General features: G+C 61.6%; 1 protein-coding gene across 1 annotated transcript in view; it reads left to right on the top strand.

Annotated features, from left to right (window-relative positions):
* Positions 1-6,307: 6,307 nt before the first annotated feature.
* Positions 6,308-23,928, top strand: part of BAHCC1 (BAH domain and coiled-coil containing 1) — a 54,600-nt gene continuing 36,979 nt past the window's right edge. Inside the window, exon 1 of the mRNA XM_069481795.1 lies at positions 6,308-6,503. Coding sequence (XP_069337896.1) covers positions 6,308-6,503 — 196 coding nt within the window. The remainder of the gene's footprint in view (positions 6,504-23,928) is intronic.

Below are 23,928 nucleotides of genomic sequence, written 5' to 3' on the forward strand. Positions count from 1 at the left end.
ATTAAGTGCAAAAGGAAAAGGATCTTCATGGGGAAAGTAACCGCGAGCTCGGGTCCTCACGAAAGTAGAAAACGCGCGCGCGGCTCGCCCCGCACCGCCTCGCCCGCGACAGTGCGGACCCTGAGCTGCCCGCAGGATTTTCCCGGGCGGCCGGCTCTTCGCCGCGTGCACGGGAAGCAGGCAGCCTCCGTGTGCACCCGCGGGGCGGGAGCGGGAGGGACCCCGTCCCCGACTCACTCGCGGGGCCGCCACTGAGGCTGCTGCATCCTCTGGGCACGAGCCCGGGGTACGGCCGCCACCCGCCCCGCCCCGCGCCGCGGCCCTAATTCCGTCGCCCCGCGGTCTAATGAGCAGCCGCGCGCTAATCGGATCTTCGGGCGCTTTGCGGGATTTATACTTCCAGGCTCCCGGCCCGGCCCTCGCGCCCCTCCGGGCGGCGCTTCCGCAGGCGCGGGCCTGGGGCCGGGCCCGGAGCTGGGGCACAGGGGTCCGGCCGCCGCGTCGAGGCGTCGCGGGAGCCGAGACTCCCAGTCCTGAGCCCCGGCCGGCCGGGACACCGGACCCCAGCGCTTACCTGCGAGCCCCGGCTCCGCGGAGCTGCCCTCCGGCCGCGCCGCCCGAAGCGGGCGCCCAACCCGGGCGCGCGGGAAAGCCCGGAGTCCCCTCCCGCGCCCGCAGCCCCCCACCCCGGGTCGGAGACTCCCGCTGCGGGGAAGGCCGGCTGGGGCCGTCCGCGCGCTTCCCCTTTCTCTCCGGATCCCTTTGATCCACGGGCTCTCCGCCGCTCCTCGGCTCCCGGGCCGCCGGGGTCGGCCCGCGGGGATCCTGGAAACAGTCCCCAGCTTATCTCCTTTCATCAAGCGGCCTCGGGCCGCCTCGAAACCGCGGAGCCAGTAATTGCTTTTTTCAGTAGGCCCAGTGCGGACTGGACAACAGCCAATCAGCGCCTTGTTTACACTCGGTGATTGACAGCCCTCTGGCGGAGTGCCAACCAATCGCAGCAGTCCCGCGGGAGCGGGCTGGGGGTGGGGAAAGAAAAGAGACAACAGGCTTCGGATTTAACCCCTTCGTGTTCCGGCCGGAATGAGACGCTGGGGAATTTGGAATGCGTGTGAATACGTCGGTTGGTTTTTAGTTTAAACATCCTTTTTCCCTCCAGAAGGGGAGGCAAAGATTCACATGGAGAAAGACGAGTAAAAATAAAATATCGATTGCCACTAAGACATCACCTGGAGTCCCTGAGCATAAATAGCATTTGGGTTACGAAACCAAATTCCAACCGAAATATTTGTATGCAGAATATTTTAAAAGTGGTTTGCATCTGATTACGATAAAGAGAATTGTTCAGTGGATTGTTTTATTTGGACTGAGAATTTAGCGGATATGCCAAAGAGAGCATCGTTGAGAAATATTACGCCCGGTTTTCACGCCGTAACAACCCCCCCATTATCAAGGTGAAAATATTTCAAAAATCTAGGTGTAGCTGGAGAAAGGGTAATCTTTGTCTTAGCAATAAATCCCCGATTTCCACTTTGATCGTTGCTCCGTTGCAAAGTGTGGCCCGGGGAGATAAAGTTAAGAGCAGGACTCATTTCCCAGGGCCCAATTTGGGGGCCGGGGGAGGAGAGGGCCGGGCACCTGGGGAGGCCTCTGGGCATGGAGGTCAGGCCTACCTGCCACCTGCCAGGAAGATCCCAGGTATAAAAAAGCCAGCTGCTCTAAGGAGTGTTTCTGCTGCTCCTCCCGGCCTGTGCGCCAGAAACGAAACGTTAGACCTGCTGCATCAAAAGGAAAAAAAAAAAAAAAGCCTGTGCCCCCTCTGGGACGCGCGCTCACTCGCCCCCGCTCCCTCTCCCGCCCTGCGCCGCCGAATTCCCATTCAGCAGCACAGAGATGCGCAGAGGAGCTGCGCAGTCGCCGGGCTTGAATTAGGCGCCATCGCGCTCGGTAGTAGCCCTGCTGCTTCCTGATTGGCAGCTCCCTGGCCCGGCGCCAGCCTATTGGGAGGCCTGTTTACGCCGAATGAGTGGCACGAGCTCCCGGCCGTGCGGGGCCGCGCGGCCAATCAGCGCGCGGGCTGCTCGGGGCTGAGTGGCACGAGCTTATTAGTATGCAGGGCCCGTGGCTCGCCGCGCCAGGCTGCAGGTTTGAGAGCCGCTCCGGATGGGCTCGCTAGAGTCGTTGTTGTGGAAGCGGTGCATTTACAGTGCAACAGTCAGCACATTGAAAATACCAATAGGAATACAAAACAAAGTCACATTTACTGATTTAATTGTATTGCATTCAGTTGTATCCAGGAAACAGCCTCCAGTAAGTAACTGAAATTCCTTTCATTTTTTTGTTTTTGTATTTTTATTATTTTATTTTGGCTTTGGGGATTTACATTTTTTTAGCAAAAGAAATTCAGGGTTGTGATGTTAAGAAATATATATCTTCCCTTTTAACAAAATCCGTTATAACGTGGTGAAGGCTTTAGAAAAAAAAGATGGACTATAGATGAGCGATTTTTTTCTCTGAAAAAAATCTTATCGATCGGTTTAAAATTCCCCCTATAATGCGTCCTTGCTTTGCTCTGAGCGCTGTTGTCTCGATCGACACCCAACATTAAGAATAAACACTCGAGACACGCCGGGGCCCGCTAGGCTGCGTCGGCGCGAGCGCGCGGGTGGTACCGGGAGGGCCGTCGACGAGGTCCGGCGCCGCCAGCGTGCGCCCGGCTCTGGTGGAACCGCGAACGATCCCGGTTATTTGCTGCCCTGCCCTGCTGCCCTCCGCCGAGCGGCCCCGGGTCGGCCCCGCCCGGTCGCTCCGCCGCACGGAGCATCGGCCGGCTCAAAGGGGCCACGGCCGCTGCCCGGAGGGGTTTTCCAGGCAGGAGCGAGGGCGGGGGAGGGGAGAGATAGTGGCGAGTTTTTCGGGTTTTGCTTCCTAGAGCTTAATTCATTTCAGAACATTTCTGAAATTTTTTTTCCATAGGAGGGGGTGGAGAAGGGGTGCCGAGCGAGGCCTGAGCAGCTGGGCGTTTTCACGGCGCACGTTGCGGCGGGGCTCGGGGCTCGGGCCATGGCCTGGGTGGCGGGGTCCGCAGGCGGGTGCGCCCTCGGGTACGGGAACCCGGCGCGACTGCAGCTCTGAATCCCCTCCGGGGGGCGGGGTGTTGCAGCCGTTTCGCAGGGAGCGGGTTCTGCGGCGGCGCCCAAGCCACCCGCGCCTGGTGCGCCTGGCCCAGCCCGGCCTGGCCTGCAGGCCCCGGGGTGCCCGGAGACGGCGCCAGAGCGAGGAGGACGGGCCGGGGTTTTGGTCCCCAGCAGGCGGACGAGGCGACAAGCCGGTTTTGGGGTGCAAAAGTAGAAAACAAAGCAAACCTGAGGAAGCCCTGGAGCGCGCGAGCCACACCTCAAGCCGCGGGCAGAAGGGTCCGGCGGCTCCGGGGATCGCGCCCTGTACCCCGGCAAGAAGCCGGTGTTCGGCGACTCAGTTCCTTCCGAAATGCGCTCGTCAGCGATTCTCCGGGCGCAGCGGGGCCCTCTGCTTGCCGCCACTTTCGCTTCGCTTCCTCAGCAGAGCGGCCCTGTCGGGGCTGCGGCGCGGTCCCCGCCGACCTGGGCTGCGGCCCCTCCAGGACCGGGCGGGGTGGGGCCGGCCCCGGCTGCGGCGGCCGCTCGCCCGAGCCCCGCTTGCCGGCCGGCTCTGCTTGCCAAGCCGCTGGAGCCGGGCGCTGGCGAGGAGGCGCGCGGCTTCTCCCCGGGAGGAGAGAACACAAAGGAAAGGCTCCCTCCAATCCCGTAAGCCTCGCAGGGACGCAGACGGCGACAGTAATCCACCCCCTGTTTGCTTAAAAAGTCGAGCGGGCTGGTGAGAAAGGAACAATCGAGCCTGCGATCCGCCCGCAGGGGGTGGAAGATTAAAACTGCTGCTTCGTAGCCCAGCCCGCGTCCCGAGAACCGCGAGCAGCTCCCGCTTTCTCGACAACTTTGAAATTTCTTATTGGGGAAAAAAAAAATCCACAAAACAAAAGTACAGCGCACACGACTCCCCGGAGGCCGCCGGGAAGCCTCGCACCCCCGCGCGCGCAGCCCCGGCCCCTCTCCGGCCCCCGGCGCCTTTGAAGCCGCGGGTTCCTGACCTCCCTCCCCTTCCTTTCCCTTTGTCCCACGGGCGCCCTCCGGGGCTTGAGCGGCGCCAGCCGGGGCTGAGGCCTGCCAGCCCCTAGTGCGGCCCCAGCAGCGCCCCCCTGACCCCGGCTTGAGCAGCGGCTCGCCGCGCGCTCCGCGGGCCCGGCGGCCTAGCGCTGGCTCTGCAGGCCCGAGCTGCGGCGGCGAGTCGAGCTGTTTGTTAGACCGAGGAAGCGCGTTGGCTATCCCCAGAGACAAGGGAACCCCAAACCCCTTTGTATGCAGTTGAGAGACAAAGAGAACTCTTTGTGTAGTTTATTTACAATGCAAAAGCTCTCCGAATAAATATTAAAAAAGGTTATCAGCTGAGCAAATATGTATTCACTTAATACATTATGTTTTCGGTTATAGATTAAATCAGACACAAAATAGTCTGCAAATAAGACATTGTGGAACCGGTACCATAAAATATGGCAATTTAAAATGGTATTCATGAAATGGAAAACATCTTAATCGCTTTGTTGTCACAGTGGGATGGCTGAAAAAAACACAAGGTTTTCTGCGAAGTTCATAATTAAGAATATTGAGCCTATCCATCTCGCTTTGGTTGGAGGTGATATCAAACATTAAAACAATACGTATTTAGGAAATGAAGAGAAATTTGCGAAATGAAGAGGAGAGAGAGAGCCTTTGGAGGGACCTGCGGGTGCTCGGTGGTGCAGTTTATATCGCCTGCTCCGACGCTTTGCACCCAGAGTCTGAAATTGTCCCGAATTTTGTCTCCGAGTGGGCGCTCCGCATTGGGTGGGGGTGGAAGAGAAGGCAGGTGAGCATCATTTTTAGGTGGCCCTGCCAGAGGTTGGGGTGGATGACGGTCTGGGGTCTGCTGGGACTGGAGGCGGGCAAGGTTGTGCTGGACCGGGCCCACCCTCCCCTATTGGAGAGCTGGGCTCCACAGACCCCGCATCCCCCGCGGCCCAGCCGCGGGGAGACCAGCCTCGGTTTGGTGATCCCTGGCGGTCGCTGGAGGGAGAAATCCCGTGGCCAGTGTGGGACATTGAGGAAGAACAACATTCTGACTCTCAAAGCGCCCCCCCAGCCCCCAATCCGCAGAGGAAGATCCTGGGCGAATTTGATTGGGGGGCGGGGTGATTGTTACAGCCTCGCCAGGAAGCTCCCGGCTACGGGACAGCAGGCCGGTCACTGCGGCTTGGTGGCCCAGGTGATGCCGGCGGTCGCGGGGCGCCCGGGGCTCCAGGGAGGCGGCTCAGGGTCCTGGCGCGGTGCTGGGGAGGCGGGGGCTAGTCCCATTGCGGCCGGGGGGCGGCGGATTCAAAAGAATGGACCGAAAGACGCATGGGGGGGGATGGGAGAAAAGAGAAAGGAAGGTTATAAAAAAAAAAAACTCTTGAGTTACAATCAATAAAATTACTCGCTTAATTAGCGTGGTTATTCGGTTAAGCGGAATGCAGTAAAAGCCGGACCTTGGAATGACGGGGGGAGAGGAAAAAGCAAGCGAGGACCCCAGGCCTTTTCCTTCGAGACACCTTTGGGCAGCGGGGGAGGGGAGAGGGTGTGCGTGTGTGTGTGTGTGTGTGTGTGTGTGTGCGCGTGATGGCTTCGCAGATTTGGGTTTTTATCACCCAGCCGAGCCAGCAGCCTCTTCGCTGCGGCGTCCTCGCTGCAGGGACCCGCGGGGACAAGAAGGGGAAGCAGCGGGCGGTGTGGCCCGGTTCCCCCAGCTCCTCGGGGCCAGACGTGGCCCGGACGGTGCGTGAGCGCGCGGGGTCCCCGGTGCCGGGCAGCCCAAGTGGCCCGGAACGCACGCGTGTGCAGCGAGATGCAGCGAGATGCGCTGAGCTGAGCGCTCGCTCCGGGCCCTGCTTCCTGGCCGCAGCTCCGGCTGGCGCCCGGGGGAGAGGGCGGGGCGGGGACCCCCGGGCAAGCCGAGCCTCCCAGTCACCTAGTCTCCTTTGCTTGCCTTCGCAGACCATGGACCCCCACGGCGGCCGCCCGCTTGGTGCGCGGCCGCCCGCCGAGAAGCCCAGCCCTCCGGCGTGCTGACCACCCCGCCACCGCCGCTGGTGATCCCAGACGCCGCCTCCCCCGCGCCGCCCGCGCGCCGAGCCGCCCCCGGGCCCCGGCCGCGCTGCTCCGGGGAAGCGGCGGCGGACCGGGGCCGGGGCCCCGGCATGGATGGCCGCGACTTCGCGCCGCCGCCGCATTTGCTTTCGGAGCGCGGGAGCCTGGGCCACCGCAGCGCCGCCGCCGCTGCCGCCGCCGCCGCCGCCGCGCGCCTCGCTCCGGCCGGGCCCGCAGCGCAGCCGCCCGCGCACTTCCAGCCGGGAAAGTACTTCCCATCGCCGCTGCCCATGGCTTCGCACACAGGTCAGTGCCCGGTCGGGGCGGGCGCGGGGGGCCGTTCGAGAGTCGAGGGGGGCGCCCGCCTTCCGCTCCCGGAGCCGCGTGCGGAGAAGCTTTGCTTTCATTTCCCTCCTCAGCGCCGGTGGCGGCCTGGGCCCGGGCGGGCCGCGCGTCCTGCCTGCCCTACAGCCGGATCCCGCGGTTTACAGCGGCCTTTCCCGGTCCCCTCAGGGGGTCTCAGAGGGGCCGCTCTCGAGCCGGCTGAAATTAAAGCCTCTCCTCTTCTTGCCACCCTCCCCCACCCCTTCTTGCAGAAGATCTAAATTCCGTGGAAACCTCTTTCTGCATTCTGCATTCACCTCCTTAAGGCGTCCGGGACAACGAGGCGCTTTCTGCGGGAACAAAACGGCTGTGGCAGCGGGGGAGGGGGCCGGGGCACCGGGGCCTGGCGGATTAGGGCGGTGTGCGCGGGGCGAGCGTTAATAGGGACTGCTGGTGTAAGACGAGCAAATCCTGTTTCTATATAAAGCCTTGAAGTGTCAGGGCGAGAATGGGTTTGCAGGGGATGCATTTGCTTTTAACAAGTGCCTCTGGTATCCTGCTAAAGCCGGACAAAGCGTGGCCAGAGTGCGTCGGCCTTGCAGCCAGCCGAGAGCGCAGCGCCTGGGCACCGGTGGTCAGGGCTGACGCCGGGCGCGCTCGCGATTTCGGTGCAGGCGAGTGCGCCGCGGGTTTGCCCTGGAGGACGGCGCGGCGCCCAGGACGGGCCTCGGCTGGGAGGCCAGGTTGCCGTCCTCTTGGGAGAGACCCCCAGAGGGTCTTTCCTGGCATAGGGGACCCAGGCCTCAGAGCAGTCCTCCACTGTGGCTTTGATATTAACGTTGAGGGAGGTCAGGGAAGGGGCAGCCACCGTGCCGGCCGACACCGGAGGTCACTGGGCGATGCGGGCGGAGTTTGCCGGCAGAGCGTGGGGCAGAGTGTAGGGCCCGTTGGGTCACCCCGAAAGTTGGCTTGCTTTTGTTTACAGTTTGTTCGAAACATCAGAAATGTTTGCTGATTTTTTTTTAAAAAAAATTGGCAGTAACAGTTATTGTTAGCTTGATGAACTGTGAATACTAATAAAATTTTATCTGCTTTAATGGGATTACAATTAGCGTGTGGATTAAAACGGATGTCACAGACGACTAGAAGGGAAAACGTCAGAGGAAGGGAGAGCACTCAAAAAGAAAAACGTAAATTTCCTAGAAAAAAAACAAACTCAAAATTGCTAATTACAAACGGGCTTTCAGCATTTGCAGCGGGAGGAGATTCAAACCCGGCTTAGCCCAGAGTGGAGGGGCTGGCTCTGCCGGCCGCCCAGTCAGCCCCAGCGGGCCGGCCTTTCCTCCTCCTGTGCTTCCTCCTTCCTCCTTTCTTTTTTCTCCTCTACGTTTATAACTGGAAAGAGAAAAGAAAAAAGTACATGTCTGAGCAATTGGTGATTTAAAAATATCTCTCCCTGCTGTCCCTGTGGTTATCAAGTGTCTCTTCTGCCCCTGCGTGGGAATGTGGAGCCGCTGCCCACCCAGCTCAGGTGCCCTGGGGAGCCGAGGCTGCAGGGACAGTTCCCTAGCTTCCCTACGACCCTTTCTTGGCCTGCAGGTGGGTGGCTCTTGCCAGCGGTGGGGAGGCTGAGCCTGCAGGTTGGGGGATGGGGAGGAGCATCTGCACCCCCCAACATGCTGGACCCTCTAGCCTGGCCAGCAGTAGCACCACAGAGGCGGCCCGAGACCGAAGTTTTAACAGTTGTGCACAGGGAGGCTGTGGCCATCCCCCGGGAGGCCAGGCCAGATTCCCCATCAGTTCAGGTCGCTGCTGCCTCCCTATGTCCAGGCACCCGCCCACAGCCCGGCCAGGTCTTGGTCAGCTTCCATCTGCCCTTTCTGCTCCGATTTCCAGATCTCGGTACCACCCAGTCAGGTGGGAACGTGGCCGTGGTGGGGGTGGCACAAACCTTTGTCTGACTCTTTCGAAGTTTGACCACATGGTTCTTGGCGTGTAGGCCACAGAGGGTGTGAGCACTTGCTCTGGCCTGGTCTGTGTCCTGCCGTGGCTGTTGCTTGACCCCAGACCCTACTGGCCTCCCCAATGCAGGGTGCTCTAGAGGGCGCTGGAGACCCCTCAGGGCTCCCTTGTTAGGGGGCTGGAGGGCCACGTGTCCCCTGCTCCTGGAGGCCCAGTTTCCACCCTCCTGCGGACCAGAGACCTATTGTACTCGAGATGTTCAGCCCATTTGCGATGGGAAGCTTGGCTGCGCGAGCGTCCAGTTAGAAGCCTCTGTAGCTGAAAGAAAGCGTTTTGAAATTGCTGAGATCCAAAATATTGTATTGGATTTCAAAATTTAGCTGCACATATTTTTTTAAAAATGAGTTACACCCCAGATCACTTTGCTTTGGTTTGTGTCTATGTGTGATCCAGTTTAGAAAGAAAAAAGTGTAAATAAATAATTTTTTTGTGTCTGTATGTGGGTTTCCCAATGGCCAGTTTGGTGGACTTTTTTCCCATTTTACTACTGGATGGCTTCGGTCCGCAGGCCACAGCTGCAGCAGCCCAGCCTGCCACCTCCCCCCACCAATTGTCCCGCTGAAAAGAAAATCGCTCGGGACAAAATTTCTGTTTGTCTAGCTCTAACACGGGAGTAGGACCAACCGTGGGGATGGAGTCCTTGGGCTCTGAGGAGCTGCGTGCTCCCTGCGGCTGGCTGGCCTGGCACAGCCCCAGGCTGGGCTGAGAGTGTCCTCCCTGGGCCTGTGCTGCCCTCCTGCGTCCCCACCCCCTGCTTCCAAAATGTCAGCCTGAGGGACCCTAACGGGTGGGGACATTGGGCTCCAGGGCTTCTTCCATTGTTTTTCTAAAAATGAAAGTGCTGGTAGCATTATAATCGGGCTGTAGGGTTTTTATTGTAAATTGCTGCTCCAGTAACCTTGTCACCAAAAGGTGCAATTAAAATGTTTGGAATCATTATTTTTAGTGCAGTGTTAGATTTTGTTTCTAATACAGATGGTCTGGAGGCAAAGCTGTGAAATCTAGGGGGGAAAAAAAGGAAAATCAACAAGAACTAACCCAAGATTTTTCATCATCGCTGCTGCCTGGAGCGATTGGGGATCTCTCCTCTCTGCAGAGCGGAGTGTGGTTAATCCGGAGGCAGCCCTGGCCGGGAGAATCCCACATGGAACTGGTGCTCCGGCCCCTCCCTGCTTCCGCTGGGCCAGCGCCCGCCCGTCCCCCCCCAGGGGCCCCATCTCTCCAGAGGTGCCGGTTCACGTCTTGGTTTCAATAATCTGCTCAGATTCCCCTCTCCGCCCCTTCTCTTGTCTTCTTTGGGTGCAAATTGCCCGGCCTGGGAAGCCAGGTGCCCTGGGCCTGGGCTTGTTGCGGAAGGCAAGGCCCCTTCTGGTGGGAGAACGCAGATTTCTTTCCTGCTAAAAGTCTTCCTATGGACAATCTCAAAAAAAATAGGAAGAAAAAGGAGGGGGGGGGGCGGGGAAGAAAAAGAAGTAAAACACCAAAAAACAAACAAAAAAGAACCCGACTCTGGAGAGAAAAAAGATAATTTCCTAGTGTGAAAAGACCCCATCAAAGGCTTCCCTTTCCTCATCATGTGATATTTTTTTGTAAAGAAAAAAATACATTTTCGTAAATACCTCATTAACTCCCTGACACGATGGAGTGTTTCTGCAACAGTTACCAACATTAAGTAGGTGTGAAAAGAGTTACTTTCTGAAGACTACCCATCCTGCTCCACAGTGACAGAGCTAGACATCAAAGCTGCCGCAGGGAATCTGGCGGCCCGTAGACCGGGCCTGGGCGGCTGTGCCCGCCACGCCTGCCCCACCGCCTGCCCCACCGAAGCCGTTTTTGGAATGTGGGTTTCTTCTCAGCGGGGCTTGAGCTGCCACCGCGTCTGCTCATTCCTGTAGGGAGATGATGGCTTTTCTATAGGAACATCCAGGTCACGTGAGTAATAAGGCAAATTAGTGAGCAAGGCAGAGAGTGGCGTTGTGCAAATAGCACGTCTCCCCTGGAAAACGTGCGCACCCCCAAACGCTTCCCGGTTATTCTTAGAAATCTCCCTCATCTCCCCGTGAGACAGGGTTCAACAGCCGCACAGACAGGACAAAACGCATAGGAGGCTGTTAGAATAACATGGAGGAGGCTAAAAATACCCCTCAGAAACACACATAAAAAAGCCAAATCCAACAACAGAACGAGCTAAAAATATTCCAGGCTTTGGCAAGGAGCACAGAGTTAAATAAATTATACAAGAGCCATTCATGGGAGCAAGTTGACTTTCTCTCTTACGGGAACTTGGTTCAAGCTAATAAAAATAATAATTTACTAGCCACTGAGCTTTGCATGAGTTTAAATTTAATTGGTGGGGCTTCTGGCGTTTGTCACTTCTTGGCGATTAGTGGGCGGCTTGCCCTGGCGTGGGTGAGGTGGGGAGGGTTGCTCAGGCCGGGTCCCTGGCAGCAAGGACATTGTCCCCCGAGGAGCAGAGCATGGGGGCAAGGGCAGGACGCCCAGGAGTCTGGAGAAGGAGGGAGGCGGCTGGGGGTTTGTCCAGGAAGGCAGAAAAGGAACCAGCAAGGCACGGCTATTTTAATTTGATAAATGATCGTACACCTTTAAGAGTGTGTTTTAACAATCAAGATACACTCCAGCAAGTTGATAGGATGTTCGCTGTCAACTTACATATGTCATCAGAGCGGGCTGTGAGCATAAATAATGTGCGCGCACTCGGGATGCTCCGCGGTCTCTCAGAGCCCACGGCGTGGCCGGCAGCACCCCTGTCCCCCAGTGGGCACCTCTCTCTCAGTGTTTGGGGCAGGGGTCAGAGGAGAACAGGAGTGGGGTCACTGAATGTTTCTTTCAACCCAGGTGCTTGGATTGGTTCCTTGTTTCTGGGGAGTTCCCAGGTCTCCCTGCCCGATGACAGCACCGGGACCACTTGATCCCAAGAACCACTGTGGATGTGACCTGAGGCCAGGCAGGCACCAGTGGTTTTTCAGCAGCAGATATTTAAATGTAGCCGCTGCCCAGGAATTTCAAACTTCCACCTTGGGATTTAGGTCAGGGTAACCCCCTTTGTTTTCTTCTGTTTCTTGGCTGTCCCTTAAGTAAATCCCCCCCAGAAATGCTGGCAGGGCTGTACTCCCATGGGACAGACTACACTTCCCAGAACGCCCTGCTCCAGCTCCGGGTAGAGCCTGGGAGCAGAGAGTCCGCTGGTGCCAGTGGGAACCGGTGCTGTCAGGGCAGGAGGAAGCCTTGGTCCTCACCCTTGGTGCCCCCTTCCTCCTGGAAGAGACCTCTGGGCCTCCCTACCATAAATATCTGAATATAGGCCTCCCCACAACTGGGAGCTGCCCTGCGCCCACTGGACCCTGCCCAGCAGCTGACTGTCGTGGCCAGAATCCCATAGGAGGTTCTCAACAGACCTCCTGAGCTCAGCCCACGGCACATGCCCTCCTTTGGAGAGGCCTTTTCCGAGGGGGCTCATCGCCCCATTGAGGGGCTGGCATAGGAGGATGTGGGGACTCCACCTAGGGGACACAGGGCCAGTCCCTGCCTAGGGAGTCCCCCAAGAAAACGCCTCACAGCCTTTGGGGTGGTGCCCCGACCCTGCCCTCCTAACGTCCTCACACAGCAGCAGCTCCCTGCCCTGTGGACCAGCGTCTGCCCTGAATGACGGGTTTCTAAAAAGAAGCCACTCCCCAGGACAGAGGTGCTGCCCTAGGCCCCCTTGGAGGAAGGCAGGCTGGGCCTCACCAGTGCAGAGAGGTTCTGAGATCCTTGGCTCTAGGCAGCCTCATTGAGGGGAGGTGGCCTCCCCGGGGGCCACCTTGGAGAGGCCACCCAGGAGGCCCTCTCCTGTGTGTGCCTCGCCATGGGCAGGCTGCAGGGTGCCAAGCATGTGCGCTGTCTGCTTGGTGAATAGGTGACTCGCTCTGCGGGGCTCCCACCTTCCCAGCCCGCCAGGGAAAGACTCCCCTGGGGTTCTCTGGCCCCCATTAAACTCTGGGACCTCAATGTCCCTCACCAAAGACGCGGTATAGCAAGGAGAAAACAAAATCACAGCCAGCGTGAAATGTCTAGAATGTAACCCCGCAGCCTGGGCCGTGCCTGGGAAGGATGGGGCCTTGGAAGGGTGGGGGCTGCGCTCCGCTCTGGCTCTGACACTGCCCGCCGACGTTTTTTATGGCATAATATACCATATAGACCACGCAGGCCTGTTTGTCAGTGGGCTGCCCTGCTTGTTGTAGTATGTACGATTACGGCCTTCCGTGGCCCGTGAGCACGATGCGGGGACGATGGGCGTGGGCTCTGGAGGTGGTGGTGGGTGCAGTTGGGGGTGCACCCAGGCCCTGGTGGTGAGGTGGGCGCTGGGTCTGAGTGGGCCGGGGCCGGCGGGGACGTGTCCAGCGCCCAGGCTGGGAGCCAGCCGGCTGGCGTCCGTGGCCTGCACAGCTGTCCACGCGATTATGTTCCAGATTGGATCAGCCAGGAAGCGGCGTTTTGTTTTTTTTTGTTTTGTTTTGTTTTTTTTATTCTGACTTGGGGTTGAGGAGGAGGGGGAATAACAGGTGGATTGGGTTCCTGCCCCTGTCCCCTCCCCTGGGCACCCCCAACATAAAGTCCTGCATCTTTAGATACAAAGACTTTTGAGGCTGGCCGGACATGTCGTTGCTGCTTGTGTATCCATGGAAGACCCACTGTGCGCCCGGAACCAGAAGGGAAGACAAAGCAGCCCCTTCCCCCACCTTGGTGCAAGGGCTTGGTTTTCCAGTGGAAATTTCCAGAAATGGAGGGAGGGCAGCAGAGCATGAGTGTCTTTGTGGTAGAGTCCTCTGAGCAACAGGCTGGTCTCCGTGAGCCAGGGGTGACACTGGGGACTCCCTGCCAAAAAAGGGGAACCCTTAGCCATATTGAACGAGAGGTAAACCAGCCCGCTGTCATCTTCCCGGGAACCAGGTCTTGGTGGGATTCCCTTACTTGCCTGGCCTTCCTGTGGCTTCTGCAGGTGGCCCCAGGGGAGGGTGCCACAGCCCCTCATCCCAGAGCCGGGGTAGGCAGGGGACCTCCAGGCCTCGTGCCAGGGGTGGAGCTGGACAGGGTGGGGTGAGCAGACTCGGGGGAAGTGGGGGCTGAGGCGAGTGGGTCGGGACGGCCAGACAAGGAACCCAGGGGTGGGCAGGGGCACCTCTCGGCCCCGGATGGGCACTGTCCCTGTGGGGTTTGCTGGCCCTGCGCATGGCCCAGCTGTTCCTCCGTGAGGAGAGGCCCCTGTGCAGACCTCAATATGGACGTCCTAGGGGGCCTGGCCGCAACAGCACCATGGTCTAGCCAGCTATACCTGGCTTAGCCGACACGTGTTCTGTGTGCACAGATGTGGCCGTGCACACCTGCCCACGCGTGTGCACCCCCGGGTAGATCTTCAGGTACACACGCGCACTCTCACAACTGGCCCTAAAGGAGTTGTGGTCCAGTGGCCCCTGGGAGAGCCACGCTTCCAGTGGCAGGGACTGCGTCTGTTCCTTCTCCACTCCTCACCACCTGCTCTGTCCTTTGGCTCCTGGCTGTGTGCCAAGAGCGCAGAGCCGCAGGCCTCCAGTGGCCCTCTGCAGTGCAGCCTAGCATGGCGAGCTGGTTCCCCCACCGCACCACTGCACCACTGTGGAACCCGTCCTCATCCCTGGGCTGCAGCCGAACTTGGCCTTGCCCTTTCTGAGCTCCCACTGCCCACCCCTTGCCCTGTGCTCTTTCCCTGGCAGCCTCCTTCGCCCCAACCCCATGCACCTCAGGTCGGCTCCCGGTACTGTGACTGCCCGGGGCGGTCACCACCTCCCATGCCTGCTCTCCACCCCTTTCGTTCTTCTGCCCCCAAAGTTTCCATACTTCTGTGCCCCGCTCTCAGTGTCCTGAGACGCCTTCTGTGCTCGCCACACCCTGCCCCTCCGGGAGCCTCCCCAGCCAAGCCCTCAACCTGGGCAGCTTCTAAAGCCACCAGTGCCTAGGCCCCACTGGGTCTGGGGGTCCCAGTGTCTCATTCCCTCAGATACCCCCGGCAATTCTGCCGTGCAGCCCAGGTGGAGCGTGGCAGCTCCGCCCAGCCCATGTCCCCATGTCCATGTCCCCCTCCCTCCATGTGTCGCCCCACTGGAGCCTTTCTGGGCAGTGGGATCTCCTGGGCCTACAGCCCATCTCCCCTCCCGCTCTGTGATCTGCAGCCCCGGCCGCCGCACAGGTCTGTCCCACAAGGCCTTGCAGCAGCCCCCGTCTGGCCACCCTGGGCAGCGTGCTTGGGGCTGGTGCTCTTCCCCACTGTGAGCCCCTGTCCCGTGGGACTGCAGGTCCTGGGTCTGGGGTGTGTCCCATCCCTTTGTCCTGCCAAGGGCTGGGCTGAGCCATTGGTGGCCTCCCTCTCGCGCCACAGCGGTGAGGGCCTGTGGGTGGCACTCGCACACGTGTCGGGGTGAAGAGGGCTCTGTGCGTGTTTTCCCCTACACTCGCACCCCATGCTGGAAAAGAGGGAAGCTAAACAGTCGACTCCGGGAAAACTAAGCTGGGAAGAGAAGGCAAGAGATACTGCTGGGGTCTGAAATGACCCTGTCTCTGGTCCCTCCGTTAAAAACCCGTACCGAGCCACGGCGTGGGGACACTCACGCTGGCGGCACCCTCTGCATGTCCCCACCTGCCTGGGAAGCAGGTCAGCATCTCCTCGCCTCCCAGAAACATCTTTGATTGTCAGTAGAGGCTTCCGAGCTGTGTGCACCACACTCTGAAAGGTGTCAGTGCTAAACAGATTGGCAGATGGAGCTGTCCCCTCCTCATTAGTGCTGCACGTGGTCGCTGCAGATGAGTGGGGGATGGGTGCAGCACAGCCGGGTGGTCTGGAGCTGCATGGCCGTGTGGCCATGTGGGGTGTGCACGTGAGTGGCGGGGCCAGTGTGGGGAGGACACTGGGCCCAGGAGAGGACCTGGCCCCTGCCCCCGACAGCTGTGAAGGAGGGGCCTGGAGGGCGGGGGCAGGACTGGGCTGGGGGGCAGTTCCTGTGTCTCCCTGACCATCCGCGTGGGGTTCTGTGTGGGGTGGGGCAGCTGTGTTGGGAGCAGAAGCCAGCAGCTCATCTGGGCAAAGGGTGCCTTCGGGTGGGGGGGCCCTGGAGGGAGCTGCCCCTCTCCCCACGGTGGCTGCGTGAGTGGCCATGCAGGGCCGTGATGGGGGCAGGGGGTGCATTGCCCCCCAACATCTCCATCCAGGCTGTGTCTTCGAGCGTCTCCTGGGCAGTCAGGCTGTGCCGGCAAGGGGGCCTATGGCACCTGAGATTCATGTCGCTGGGTCGCAGTGTCACCGCAGGTCCTTCAGGCTGTGTGGTTTTGCTTCCAGACCTCCAGCCCTGGAGAGTCTCTCCTGGTCTCGGGCTCCTGCGGGCCGTGGCTCGCTGGCCGCACGACAGCTGGCCTGGGGGAGTCCCTGGCAGGGCCTTGCTGTTTAGGTTCTGGGCCAGAGCTGCCTGGGCCTGGGGCAGGAGTCAGTGGCCCCTGCTTTGCCTCTTCAAGCACCGGGACCAGGCAGTCAGTGTCCGCCCTGCTGGAGGGTTTCGTGGGCCTGGGATGCAGTCCAGCATGGAGCCTCCCCTGCCAGAGCTGGCTGGGCACACAGGGCAGCCTGTGCACACCCCTGTGCCAGCATGCTGGCCTGGGGAGGAGGCAGCTGCCCCCCGGGCCTCTTTGGGGGGCTTCTGCCCTGGAGCAGGCAGGGGGACCCAGGGAGACTTCCCAAGGGCCCCACCTCATGCTTCAGACCCCCCAGCCCCTCTCCTCGGTGTCTAACCAGGGGTTCTGCAGCCTTGAGGCCTTAGTCTGGCAACAGAACAGGAAACCCGGGCCTTTGGCTCCCGCACCCGGCACTGGGGGTCTGGCCAGCCCCATGACCCTGCTGCGTCTGTGCGGGAGCCAGCGTGCACCTGGGTGTGAAGGCAGAGGCGTCCCCTCCAGCGTGCGGTAGAGGCTTGCTGTGCCTGGGACGGGGATGCGTCCTGCTCTGAGGCTCTGGGTTGGGCTGGGGATTGGCCTGCGGGACCTGGGCACTGCAGCGCGGGAGCTCTGGAGCCCTTGGCGGAGTGGGCGCTGGGCCCCCCTTGTGGACTGGCCGGTCTGCGGGGCTCTGGGACAGCGGGGAGCCTCCCAGCAGCAGAGGCCCAGGGAGACACCAGCAGCTGACCTGGGACGGGACCCAGGTCCTGTCCCCCCACCTGCACATCTCAGGGAGGTCCTTCCGGACAAGCCCCCTTGCCACCCCCATGGGGTCCCTGGTTGGTTTTCTCCTCCAGCTCAGTGTCTTCCACCCCGTCCCTGCACCCGGGGGTGGCCCTGGCGCAGGAAGCATTTGCATTCAGCGTGCGGGGCACAGGGTCGGGGGCTGGAGGCGGGGTTGGATGGAGGTGTGGGCACCGTGAGGGCAGGACCAGGGCTGTCCCCGCCAGCTTCCAAGGATGACTCAGGAGGGTGACGGAAGGCCCCTGTGCCCTGGCCTGTGACTGGCCCTAGCGTGGCGGGAGGGAGCCCAGCTCTGTGGTCCCCTGGGTCACACTGGATCTGCAAAGTGGGGCAGCTGCCCGTCCAGCCGACCGTGCTGTGTGCCCCGGCCACCCAGGCCGCAGTCACCTCACGGGCAGTGTCCTGGAAGCCGGTCTCCTCTTGGAGAGCTTTGCATCCCTTTGGGTGCCCTAAAAATAAACTTTTAATTTATTTTAAATTAATACTAAAATTGAATCTAAATTAAATTGTAACTCATCTTTAGGCTAACCCTTAAAAACCCTTAATGTGTGTGAATACAGATAAAATCAAAGAAAATTGGGAAACTGCCCACAAGGCCATCCCATCCTTTGTAGCGAGTTGCCGGCTGGATGGTAAATACTTGCGGCCCCATGTGGGCAGTGGACGGGTGGACGTGCCTTCGGCGCTGATGGCTCGGTGAGGGGCATGCCCTGCAGAGACCAGGGCTGTCCTCCACACCGTGGCCAGGGGCTAAAGTAACCCCTGGGCTCCTGGCCAGGGCAGGGGACGGGAGACACCAGGCGTGAGTCTGGACTTCCGACTTGTCTGCACATCTGTCCCCTCCCTGCCCTCCGTTACCATCCGGGGGCTGCTCTGTCTGGGCTCCCTCATAGATGCTGGACCCCCCACCCCCGGGGCCAGCTCTCTTCCCGGCGTAGTGCTATTGCTGTGAATCAAACAATCCCAAACTCAGCAGCTTCAAACAGCGAACATCAGTTATCCCCCAACTTCTGTGGCTCAGGAATCTGGGCCTCTGCTCAGGGTCCTCTCAAGGCGGCCGTCAAGGTGTCGGCTAGGGCTGAGGGTGTCTCAGGGCCTCATGGTGGGGGTCACCTTCCAAGCCCACCCTCTGGTTTCAGGCCTCAGGGCCTTGCTGGCTGCTGGCTGGAGACCTCTGCTCCTTGCCACGAGGGCCTCTGCACGGGACAGCCCACAGCCGGGCAGCGGCTCTGTCCAGAGCCTGAGCGAGAGAGACAGAGAGAGCACAGTCGTGGTGTGACCTCACCTGGAAGGTGGCAGCCGTCACTTTGGCCACATTCTAGTCATAGAAGTGAGTCTCGATCCTGCTCACATTCAAGGGGAGGGGATTACACAAAGGTTGGACCCCAGGGTCAGGGGTCATTGGGGGCCATCTCAGAGGCTGCCCACGACAGTCAGGCTGCCCCCCGGAGTGGTCCAGCTCGACCTCTCCCGTGACTGTAACTGCCTCCCGTGTGCCGACCACACCAGGTCCCCTGCGGCCTGGGCCCTCCCTGTCCCCCCGCCTCCTCCAACCTAGGCAGAGATGGCGGGGGGGAGGGGTCTGTCCCTCTCTCCTCCGCTCACACCCTCTGCCTCCTTCCAAGTGGCCTGGACAAGTCCAAGCCCCCTGAAGCCTCTTCCACTCCGGGTCCAGCTTGGCCCCTGGACATCTTGAGGCCGAACCTGCCTGTCCCTCTCATGGCTCTTCCTGCCTCTTCTTTTCTGCATCCCATCGTCATTGCAGCAGTGCTGCCCCCACTTTGGGCTGTCCCCTCCGAGTGCAAGGCCCCTGGGCACCTGTGCAGCGTCCCTCCACCCCTGGCCATGGCCTTGCCGTCCACGGCAGACGCAGCGTCATCTCACCACCTGGGAAGCCTCCTCCCAACTTGCCACCCATGGGAGGAGCAGGACAGCCACGAGGTCGGCGTGGGTCAGTGCTGGAGGCCGGGGCACTTAGGCTGCCGGTGGCTTCCTGGGATTCCAGGCTGGGCTGGGGGCATGGGTGGGTGGCCCTGGCACGTCACAGGCGCTCAGTAGCTGTCTAATGAATGAGCCAGGTTAGAATCTCATTCTCTGGATGGAGCTCAGGGTGTGCTCTGTGGCTCGGGTGGCAGGGCCATCGAGCCTCAGTGGCTCTGTCTCCTGCTGTTCCTGCACCAACTGCCTGCCCGGGTGGGGTCAGCAGGTGCCTCGGGCCCACCTGGATGCTGCCTCAGCCTGCCTCGAGCTGGTCAGGCTCCAGGGCAGCCCCCGGCAGGCCCGCCCAGCCCTGGACCCCCTTGGAGTGGGGAGCTGGCCCTGAGCCTGGCCGGCCGGGCCTGCGTGGCCCAGGGGTTGCTGTGCAGTAGGCGCTCGCCTGGGCCGAGGTTTCCTCCTCAGGGGGGAGTGGGTGCATGGGCAGCACCTTCAGCTCGGGTCAGTGCCCAGCCCAGCCCCCACAGCAGGCCCTGCCTGTGGCAGAGGCTCAGCGAGGTCACGGCCTGCCTGTGGCCACGTTAGGACTTGTGGAGGCAGGTTGAGGGTGGCAGCCGATGCCCAGGGTGTGGGGTCTGCCAGACTTCACATCTCCTGTGGGGGTCCCCGGCCCCGGCCTGGCCCCAACTCCAGCCCCAGCCTGGGGCCCCACTGTGCGGGGTTTGGCTTCCCTGCCCAGAGGTGCCCCCTGCGCGCCCTGCTCACGCCAGAGTTCCAAGGAGCGTCACGTTTTTACCTTAGAAAATTGACGTATACTCTGGAAATAGGTTTAGGAGTTCAGAGGTTTCATCTGCACATCTGGAAGGGCGTGGGGGGTTGGCCAGCAGCGGTTGCCCACCAGCGCCTCCCGCTCTCCAGGGCAGGAACGGTCGGGTCCCCTGTGGTCCGGTTCAGCCTGGCTGGGAGTCCCGGTTGCCCGGGGCCTTACTTCCACTGAGAAATAAGTGGCATTTCACGTTGATTAGATCCCCCTGTTTTCCCGTCCGCATCCCTGCCTGTCACCTCCCCTGAAAAGCCTGAAGCCCGTTGGCATGCGTGTCATGGCACCCTGGGCGTGGGCACACTGCTCTGGGCGCCTGTCCCCCACTCTGCCCTTCCCATGGGGCCCTCCCCCTGACAGGGCCGCCCAGGTGTGAAAACACCAGAGGCTGGGTGGTTGGTCCCTGAGGACTGAGGCCTGCCAGGCACCCCGCCTTGGCAATGCCACACTCTCCCAAACCTCAGTCTGCGGCTTCCTGGCTCTGTCTCCTCTCCCATCTCTCGGACCCTGGCTTCACCCAGAGCCCAGCCTGGCGCTGGCCGTGTGCAACGGGGGCAGATGCCTCCTTGGCCCCTGGGAGGCACAGCTGGGTGCTGGACAGAGGGTCCTGCATTGGGGGGATCCCAGGGGTCCTTCGCTGGGAAGGGCCCCAGCTGGCGTTTCAGAGGAGGCCAGTTGTGAGAAGTAGAGTTCTGGAAGGGCTGTGCATTCCCCCAAAGGGGTGCATTGGAGTCAGTCCCAGTGTGGCTGGAGCCTGCCTTACCTGAAGCAGCCAGGAAATGAGGGTAGAAAGGTGACACCACAGCGGGGACTCTCTCGTCCCTGCAGTGACCTGTGGAGGTCCCAGTGTCCCTCCTGCCCCTCTCCAGGATGCTTCAGCCCGAGCCAACCCTGTTCTTGGGGTCAGGCCCGCAAGCCTGGTCCTTCTCAACCCAAGGGAGCATCAGCTGGCCTGTGTCCTCGGGGTGCCAGGTGGAGTGGCTAACAGACCAGTGTCTCCCACCTGGGTGCAGAGTGCCGGGGGTCGGTGCCTGAGCTTGCTAGGTGTCATTGGGGCGGGTCCTCAGGTCCCCGGTGCCAGCCCCAGCCAGCCCAACCTCTGAGCTTGGTGGCTGACCTGGGGCCCGACGTGAGGGTGTCATCTGAATGACTCTGCAGACCCCCGTCCCCCGGCAGTCATGGTGCCTTCCACCCCGACCCCGCCAGTCCCAGCTCGGGTGGGGGGACTTGTCATTACTGCAAAGGGCTTGTGAGCCAGGCTGGCGAGCAGGAGAGTCGGGTCAGTCTGACTCCGAGTGCCCGGGAGATGCCCCTGTGCCGGGAAGGCCATGCGGGTGGCCGGGAGAGCAGGCTCAGGCCAAGAGGTGGCAGCACGGATGCCTGTGCCAGGCAGGCACTTGATGGTGTGGCCTCTCAGTGGGGGCCTGGGGAGCCCAAGAGGGGCCCCCTCAGCCCCCTGTGCCCACAAGAGCCGTCATGAGGCCCAGGCTGGCTTCGGCCAAGCCCAGGGCCTGCCAGGGGGGACTGTGGACCCCACTCCTGCAGGCATGCCAGGTGGGAGATGTGTGTGTGTGTGTGTGTGTGTGTCTGTCTGTCTGTCTGTGCCCGTGAGGACAGGAGAGCACATGGGAGGCCAGGAACCCCCGGCCGCCTGGGCCTGCACCTGCCACGTCCTGGGCCGTCGTTGCACCTGTGTGAGGGGCTGGGGCGAGAAGGAAGAGCGCCCTTCAGCAGGCGCTGTGGCCAGGCCCCTTGGTGGCCGGCAGGGCTAAGTCAGCGCCCGCAGACACTCGGCCAGGGAGCACCACAGGTTCCCCTGGACCCCGTTCTGTCGGATCCGTCCTGCGGTGGCCGGGAGCCTGTGTCCTGCTCTAGCTGCCTTTTGTCCTCTCCCTGGTCACAGCTGGGCACGTCTGGGGTGGGCGCACAGGAAGGGGCTTAGGTCGAGGGGCCGAGGTGGAGGGGAGCAGAGTGGGCGCCTGTAGGCGGAGCCTCCCCTTCTTGGAAGGCCCCGAGGGCTGGGGGCAGCACCTGGGCTGGGGCGTGTGCACGTGTGTGTCCCATGTCTAGACCGGGCTGCCCACGTCCTCGAGGCTGGCCGCTTCAGGATGGCAGGCAGCAGCAACGTGGTTGCTTTGGCTGAGGAAGCTCTTCCCGGGGCGGTGGGGGTCCAAGGGCTGGTGCTGACCGGCCCGGTTGGCTTCCCACGCCCCGGCCGCGGCCCTGCTGGCCCTCGGGAGTGTCCTGGGGTGGGGGGTCCTGGCGGCCCGCCCGGGAGCGGGGGTGAGAGACACAGGAGAAGGCGTGAAGCACCAGAGACGCAGAGGGGCCGCCTCGGCCCCCCCGCCGGCCACTCTGAGTCACTTGGCCTGGGACTCGGGTGGGGGAGACTGGGGGCAGCCGTGGGGAGCGCTGGCCACTCCCCCCCGCCGCCCAGCCACAGGGCTAAATTTACCCTTTTAATAAGAACCAGACTCACGTCCGATTTTCCTTTTCTTTTATTAGTTCTGGGCCGTCAGTGGTTGGGCCCGTCCTGTCATCATTGCCTCCTGCCATTTCCACGTTTGCCGGGCCGGAGAGCGCCGCCACCAGTGTTCCCCTTATGGCCTGAGAGACGCTGCCTTGGCCAGCAGGAGCTTCTGGAAGGTTCTCCTGAGCCTGCCAAGGGGCTTCCTGGGTGACAGCCTCCTGTTTCTGGCCGCCCTGCCCTCTTGGCCTCCCCTCTGGACCCAGTGCCATCTCTGCCTCCTCTGCGTGTCCAGCCGCCCTCGGGAGCTGGGGATGGTGGGTGGGGTGGTTTGGTGGCCCTGTGGGCCCAAGGTCCCCTCAGACACTTCCAGGCTGCGGTGGCAGAATGGGCAGCTCTAGGCAGGCCCCATGTCCAGAGAGACACAAGTATATGGTGCCAGGCAGACACTGGTAGTGGTGGGCCTGTGGTTGGGGCGAGGGCCACCCAGATCTGGACGGCCGGTGGCCCTGGAGAGTGCGCCTGCCAGGCTGGCCCCTCCTGGGGATCCAGGCCTGAGAGGGGTTTTGTGACAAGTCTAAGGAAGGCCCATCCTGTGTCTCCCTGGCAGAGGTGGGAGGGGCCCAGCCACGTGGCCGACCGGCTGCCCCCAGAGGCCACTTGCAGGTCTGGGAGAGGCAGCTCAGACCCAGCTGGGCAGAGGGGGCTGCCTCCCGGGGGCTGGGGGTCCTGGGCTGCAGCTGGAGCAGACTTGAGACCAGAGGCTGGAGTTCCCCTTCCACAGCAGGCTCGCGTGTGCACCCACCCGGGGGAGGAGGAGGTGGGTAGGGCCCGGGCAGCTGGTCGTCCTGCAGCCCCTCCCACGCCATCTGGCGCATAAGCAAAGGCCTTTGCAAGGTCCAAGCTGGGGAGAGACAAGTCTGGTCTGAGCCCCCCAGCCGTGTGGCCCCCGTGCCAAAGTGTGGGTGTCCAAAGCCATGCACCCTGGACACACATGCACACCCAGATGTGTGCACACTCAGTCACGTGCACATGCCAGAGACACGTGGGTGCTCACACACGTCCCTGCCCTGCCTCTGTACCTGTGAGCAGGCGTGCACCCACGTCCTCTGAAGCCCAGGCCACTAGTGGCTCCAGCGGCGAAGCATCGCTGGGTCGCATGTGGGGATTGAGCCTGCACACGCCTGCGTGCTCACACCCACTCCCAGCCACACGTGCGGCCAGGTGCATGGGGCTGGCCTTCTGGTCTCCAGGGGGCGGGGATCCCAGAGTGGCCTCTCACCCCAGCACCCCGTCTCCCCATCCCTGTCCCCTGCTCCTTTCCCTGGGCAGCCAAATGGTCATCTGCCACCGCTGCCTCCCCGCAGGCTGGACGACTGAGTGTCCACCAGGAAGCCCGGCATGGACGTCTCCTCCCTCCCCTTTCCTGGAATGAGAGGAATGTGGCCACAGCCTGGGGGGCTGTTTATCCTTCCTGCCCCCCTCTCCTCTGCTCCCTGGGGCCCAGCCTGGCAGGAGGGCTGCTTTACACGGCCCATCTCCCTGGTCAGCCACCCTGGGGTCCTGGGGGAGACCATGGGACAGCTGGTGTCCCCCGCCTGGGCAGCCCCTGTGGGCCGGGGAGGCGCGGGGCAGGAAGCTGTGCCGAGGGAAGAGGGGAGTCTGAGCGGGTGTGAGCGGGAGGGTGGGAGCTGGCACAGGCGGCGGGTGCAGCCGCCAGACTCGGCGCGGGGAGGCCCGTGCCAGCAGCCTGTCAGCTGGGTTTCCGGAAGCAGCGGGAGCCTGGGAGCCTGGGAAGGGACTTGCTGCTTCTCAGGAGCCGCCGCCATCTCAGCGAGGCCCCTTTTTTTTTTTTTTTTTTTTTTACAACCCATTTCACAGTTTCCAGAAAAGGAGGATGCTGT

This window comes from Eulemur rufifrons, chromosome 9, assembly GCF_041146395.1.
Source record: "Eulemur rufifrons isolate Redbay chromosome 9, OSU_ERuf_1, whole genome shotgun sequence".
NCBI lineage: Eukaryota > Metazoa > Chordata > Mammalia > Primates > Lemuridae > Eulemur > Eulemur rufifrons.